This window comes from Micropterus salmoides, unplaced genomic scaffold (assembly GCF_014851395.1).
Source record: "Micropterus salmoides isolate LMB-PRFRI ecotype aquatic unplaced genomic scaffold, ASM1485139v1 Ms_hic_scaffold_500, whole genome shotgun sequence".
Classification (NCBI taxonomy): Eukaryota; Metazoa; Chordata; class Actinopteri; order Centrarchiformes; family Centrarchidae; genus Micropterus; species Micropterus salmoides.
Window position 1 is genome coordinate 1 of NW_024044239.1, and position 6,493 is coordinate 6,493.

At 39.4% G+C, this 6,493-nt stretch overlaps 1 protein-coding gene across 2 annotated transcripts; it reads right to left on the reverse strand.

Annotated features, from left to right (window-relative positions):
• Nucleotides 1-3,436: 3,436 nt before the first annotated feature.
• On the reverse strand, nt 3,437-5,745 carry LOC119889505 (uncharacterized protein C20orf85-like). 2 transcript variants are annotated; one of them, XM_038700408.1, is made up of 4 exons: nt 5,635-5,745; nt 4,521-4,590; nt 3,964-4,062; nt 3,437-3,878 (listed from the first exon to the last, which is right to left on the reverse strand). In XM_038700408.1, the coding sequence occupies exons 1-4, from the start codon at nt 5,691-5,693 to the stop codon at nt 3,723-3,725; spliced, it is 384 nt and encodes a 127-aa protein (XP_038556336.1). In that variant the 5' UTR covers nt 5,694-5,745; the 3' UTR covers nt 3,437-3,722. The 2 variants fall into 2 exon arrangements, with proteins under 2 accessions (XP_038556336.1, XP_038556335.1); XM_038700407.1 differs by having other exon boundaries at nt 4,509-4,590.
• Nucleotides 5,746-6,493: the final 748 nt, after the last annotated feature.

Here is a 6,493-nt window from a genome sequence, read left to right on the forward strand (position 1 = left end):
GCTCGTGCTTTAGAAGGTTGACTATCTAATGTTGGCATAGAAAGCCAAGTACACGGTAGCTGAAGTAGTCACAGTAAAAGGAATTTGGTGGTGTTATTATCTTTAGTACTAGTCACCATATACAAAGCTGTATACTAGCACACCTGAATGTACTCAACTAATAATCTCTAACACCTAACACTAACATTGTCAATCAATATAAACCTTCTAAGGGTTGTTTTTTTCTGACTAAAAGTTAACATGACAGTGTTGTCTTAAGCTCTAGTCTCCTTTTCAAACAGTGTCACCTCAGTTAAGCGGGTCTTCCACGAATTGGAAGATTGGTTGTTCATGTCCTGTCTGCTCCCCAGCCCGCAATGTGGAAGTGTCCAGAGCCATGATACTGAATCCCAAATTGCTCCTGAAGGCTGTGCCATCTTTGAGTGTTTGGAAAACTAGAAATGCTGCTGTTATTTGCAGAAAGCTAAAGAAGCCAATCATTTCCTCATATTTTGTTTTTATTTGATCATGTATCCATTTCCTATACCTGATTATCTTGTTCATGGTTAGGAACGCCTGGAGCCTGTACCAGCATGCATTGGCTGAGAAGCAGTGTACATCATGTACTGCTTCCCAGAACATCATCAGGCTAACAAGTGCTTGTATTGAGAATCGTTTCTGACTTGGAACCGGTTCCAAACTAATACAAGTTTTCTGCAAAACATTGACTGCACTGCTGTCAATGTAGACACATGCTTCAACACACATGTACAAGGTTTCAATACAATTGACCTTTTATATTTCTACCTGGTATTAATATGCATTCTCATTATCTTAATCCTACGCACACAAATTATGTTGGAAGAACTAACATGGCACATCTCAGTTTAAGGGAAGCACTAAATGGTTTAGGGCCAAAATACATTTCTGATCTTCTGCTTCGTTACGAACCATCCAGACCTCTCAGGTCATCTGGGGAAGGTCTGCTTTCTGTCCCCAGAGTCAAAACTAAACAAGGAGAAGCAGCGTTTAGTTATTATGCTCCGTATATTTGGAACAAACTCCCAGAAAACTGCAGGTCTGCTGAAACTGTCAGTTATTTTAAAATAAGACTGAAGACTTTTCTTTTTACCATTGCTTTTAATTAAATATTTAAGATTTTTCTTTTTACCACTGCCTTTAAGTAGTATTGATAACTTACACTGCACTGTAACTTTTACAGTCCTGTTTTCTTTTTTTTTTTATCTTTTTACCATTGCTGTTAATTAAATATTTACACAGTGAGAAATGAGTAGGTAATTGAGTGAAAAGATAATGAGAGTGAGATTGAACAGAGTGAAGGAAGTGGTCTTAAATCTCACGCCTGAGTGATTTGCAGGAACCTCTGTCCACCTGTAAACGCGCAGGTGGGTCTAGAGTATAACTGGATCAAAGTCGCCTGCTGACAGACATGTCCTGGTTTCTCTGTAGTGTCCAAGGGTTTTTGGAGTTTCAGTGGACCCAAAGATTGCTGTGGACCCGAGTACAGACTAGTTAGAGAGAGTAGATTAAGTGTACTTCTCTGTTTATTCTCTTTTCAAAATAATTGTAACTCAATTATTAGCTCAACCCCTCAGCCTGTTTTTATTTTCCATTTAACTCTTTTAACCGTGATTGTACACTGCACTGGACGGAACCTGTATTTTTTCAATTTCCCTATGTTGCTTTTAAAGCACTTTGAATTACCTTGTTGTTGAAATGTGCTATACATATAACTTGCCTTGCCTTGAAAATGAGCATAATATTACCACTTTACGAGTGTTTCATAGGCCTTAAACTGAACTTGCTGGATTATATTTCATCTTCTGAATAGTGCTCTGACTAAGCACATTAACTATAGGCCTTAACTTAGCTCTGGGGTCTGGATCTCTGGCTGTGTGTCACCTGCTCCCTTCCTGTTCATGCACAACATCCATTGCTACAACTATTAAGAGTCCTATTATTAATATTCCTATAATTATTAGCACAATTATTGATTTTCTGTACCAATGCTACTTTTACTGTTTGTATTTTCTGTATGGATATTGTGCTGGCTCCCCCTTCTCTCTCTCTCTCTCACCACCCAACAGGTCGAAGCAGATGGTCTCCCACCCTGAGCCATGGTTCTTCTCCGGTTTCTGCCTCTATAAAGAAAGTTTTTCCTTGCCTATGTTGCCAAGTGCTTGCTCATGTTGGGAATTGTTGGTTCTCTGTAAATAATATTACAAAGAATACGGTCTAGACCTGTCAATTTGAATAATTGTTTAGAAAATCAAAGGCAGTTGTAGATTGAAACTCAATTGTTGTACAATGTGCCATTAGTATTAAAACGGTGCTTCCTTTAATTAAAGAGACATTTAAAAATGGAGTCCGGCGGCCGTGTGGACAGACCTGTGTTCAGGTAAGTTAGCCAACCTGTCAACTTCCCTGTTAACTTCCTCTTTTCGTTAGCCTGCGGGCTAACCACCAAACTAACCAGCGGTTTGACCAACTAGCCCGTCAAACCACGAAGTTGCGGAGCTTTTCCTCACCTCGTTTGTTTTTCGTGCCGTTCTTCTTCGCCGTCAGGAGCTCCTGTTCAATTTTCTTCTCCAAAAAATCCTGCTTTTTTGCCAACATTTCCTCGGTTTCTCTGAGTCGCTGGACAGCCTCCTGGGGTGTCGGCGCTTTCCCTCCCTTACCCCCGCCGCCGAATAACTTACCAAACAACGACATTTTTGTTAATAAATGTAAACAAGAACGGGTGGATTAACTGTTCACAAACAGCTGGTACTTTCTGATACCGAACAGTTAATCGTTAAACTGCTCTGTTGTCTTCTCGTCAACTACCGTCACGAGCCAGAGGTCTGCTGCTGCCGCTGTTGTTGTTTTTCGCTCTTCTTCCGCGTTTCAGGCCTCGTGATGTCATTACGTCAGCGCAAATACGTGACTCATGCGTGAACAAAGTGCGTGAGACACGGGGGAATTTCACAAAAGAGCAATCAGTGTGTTTTTTTAGTACTAAAATTGCACCTCTTTTGGCTTTGTTTACACCAGAAAACTCTTCCAAAACTTAAGCAGAATCATCATTGACCATTGAGATGTTGCACTGATGTGGGAGTATGTGATATTTCACTTTTACAATAGTTAAAATAAAGTAAAATAAGTACTTTATAATAAAGGTATTAATTCTAAGGGCAAAATCCCCTATTTATAAATGTAAATTCAGCAGTAAAAAATAATGAGGTTGAGCATTAATTCAATTTATTTCTAAATCCAACAACAAAAAGGCAGTAAAAACTGTCAATATATGGTCCTAATATATGGTACTCTTTTAATGTCTTTATATAATATAGACTACTACTGGGACAATGTGCAATTGAATTACAGTTCCTCATGAAAATGTTCATGATTGCAATGAGGGTTACATCTGATTTGTTTTTAATAAAACGCCAGGCTATTATGTTGAGTAATGTTCATTTTGTTGCTTACATTTTATACAGGGTAACATTCAATGACATTTCAAAAGTAACCTTCCCAACACTGCTTATTAAGTTATGGTTAATATTAGCAATATTTACATAGCCTACATATTTCTAAATATATATATATATATAAATATATATAATTTTTTTATTTAATGCTACATAGTTCACTCACTTCAATACTTTATATGGTCATAATCCCTCTGATTTTCCTCCACAACACTGAGTTAGTGACTAGCCAAGAAGAATGGTTGCTTATAGTCAGCTGCAAGCATCTAGAGGCCAGCCCAGCTCCTTCAGAAAACTACGCCTCCCGTGATGCACCACGCCATACTTTTCCAGCTGAAGATGTGAGTGACCTGAACGCCAACCAATCAGGGCCTGAGTTGTCTGAGGAACTGGAGGAGAGGGGTCAACCTGGAGGAAAGAAACAATGGCGATGTAGACAGACAGACAGACAGACAGACGCATAGATAGATAGATAGATAGATAGAAATCATACTTTGATGTATTTTTCCGGAGGGGTCGGAGGTCGTGCTGCTAGGTGATGAGGAAGCTCCACTCTGACCGCCTCCTTCAGCTTCACACTCTCACTCATGTACTGAAATACATATAACAGAGGAAGTTGTGTGCTTGAGTGATGGCCACTAATGTGTGATCACATTTGTGTGAATGCAAAGACTTGAAATAAATGCACTTGCTGTGGTACGTTTTCAACAGTAGAGGGCGTGTATGACATCCCTCTACAGCAACGGTTCTCAGAGTGGGGTCGGGGGATCCCCAGGGGGTCCCCAGCAAAAAGGGGAACAATTTATTTTCACCATAATTCCATCCATAAGTAACAAAATACAGAATTATGGCTTTTCGGTCATGGCGTTCACACACTTTCTGTAATAAAACATCTAAAAGCAAAAATCCCCTCAGATGGGAGACGCTGTGACAATATCTTACCAAATGGTCTAATTTGTGTCAGTTGAGAGATTTTTGATGTGAAAAACTATGTGTGCGTGCATGTGTGTGTGCCTGTGTGTGTGTTTGCGTGGATACCTCCTTGTAGACCTTGGTCAAGAAGCCCCACTTGTTGGGCCAGACGTCAGCTGAATCCTTCTCAACTTTCACATGTGCTTTCCTACACACACACACACGCGCGCGCACACACACACACACACACACACATGCAGTAAGTTTAGGTTTTGTATTATATGTGACATATTGCTTCATAGAGCACTGAAATGGAAATGAAACCAGTGTTCCACTTGTAGCACTGCTTGCTTTTCTACAAACAGATCTCAAAAACCTCCTCATCATCTTACATTTATTTTAACCCATAGAAAGCTGAAGATCATTTTCCAGCAAGACACATGGGAACTATCTGTCGAATGCAAAGAAAGTAATAAATTACGTTTCTTAGTTAAAATTAGGCTATGACATGACCGAAAACCTCAATATCAGCAATAGCAATAGCTGTGAGTAAATGTATAAGGCTGATTGCTCTGTCCCCCACGCCAGTATATTGCTGCAATCATCGTAAATATCTTTAAACTCTCGTTATTACACAACATCAACTTATCTCATTAAAACAAATAATGCTTTCATTATATTGATAAACTGAATCTCATTAAAACAAGGAACTTTTTGCGTTATAACATGATAAATTAGTAAGCTTAATTTATTATAGTAAATAGCATGTTGCAGACCCAGGGTAAAAAACAAGGCATTATACATAAAAAGTAAGGGGAAAACACAAGGGAAAAAAGCCATGGGAAGAAAGAGGGGGGAAAAAAATATGAGAATGTTGAAAATACTTACCATAATAACAATAATTGTAATAATTCATTCAAGCACAAATGATGTATTGTATGTTAAATGTTTTCTTAAAAAGATCAGAATTTTAAAATATTAATAATCTCACCAACACTGAGTAAGAATGCTCAGCCCTTTATATAAAGACTGATTGAAACAAAACACTAACACACAACACTGAAAAAAAGTAGCAATACATTCACATTTCCACATTTGGCAGACGCTTTTATCCAAAGCGACTTACATTTGAGCAACAACATACAATCATCAACAGAGCATCAAACACAGCACGAGATCTACAACAGACAATACATATTAATAAAAGCAGCAATAAATACTAGTAAGCGCTAATGACAATAAGCAGGTTTACCAGATTTCATCTTGATGCACAAAGTTGATGGGTTCAGATGTTCGCTGTGAATCCGCCATCTGTCCTGACCAGTTGTGTGTGTGTGTGTGAGGCAGAGGGAGTGTGTGTGTGTGTGTGTGTGTGTATGAGGGAGAGGGAGTGTGTGTGTGTGTGTGTGTGTGAGGCAGAGGGAGTGTGTGTGTGTGTGAGGTTTCTTTCTTTCTTTCTGGCTAATGTTTCACCTGTGTGTAAGTCACACTGACAGACCTGTTTACTGTCGTCATGGAGATGGCGTTCCCTGACACATATCTCTTCTCTAGCTTCTGTGTGTGAAACCGTGGTGACGCTGGGATGAAACCACTGGAGGGTCACTAGGAGCTCAGACATGTCTGTGTTTTCAGTCACTGTTGTGGCGTCCAAAGCTTTGGTCAATTTAAATGTGTATTGTTGTGTTTCTTCCATCCCACGTGACATAAGCGGTGAAAGATTTACTTAAAATATAGTGTTTTCCCATTCCGTGTTTGGCTCAAAAATCATAAGGCAACGAACATGTTGGTCAGAAATTTATGCCAGCTCAGATGTCAGTCAATCAATGCAAGGGAGGAGCTGGTGGCTAATTGCAGAAGGGGTGAGGACCTCTAGTGGGCCTTATATACATTGGGCACTTTTTTCACACTTCTATTGTTACGAATTTAAACAGCGAGGGAAACAAAAATACAGCAGACAGGCTGCGAGCTACTTTCACAACAACTGCTTCACACCTGGTTCATTTGGTTTGGACCAAGGGGGAAGAATTATACGTTGTTGTATTTTAGTTCTGTTCTGGTTAATGTTCACACTGATCTTTTAAAGGAACCAAGAGGAGTAAGTAAGTAAGTTA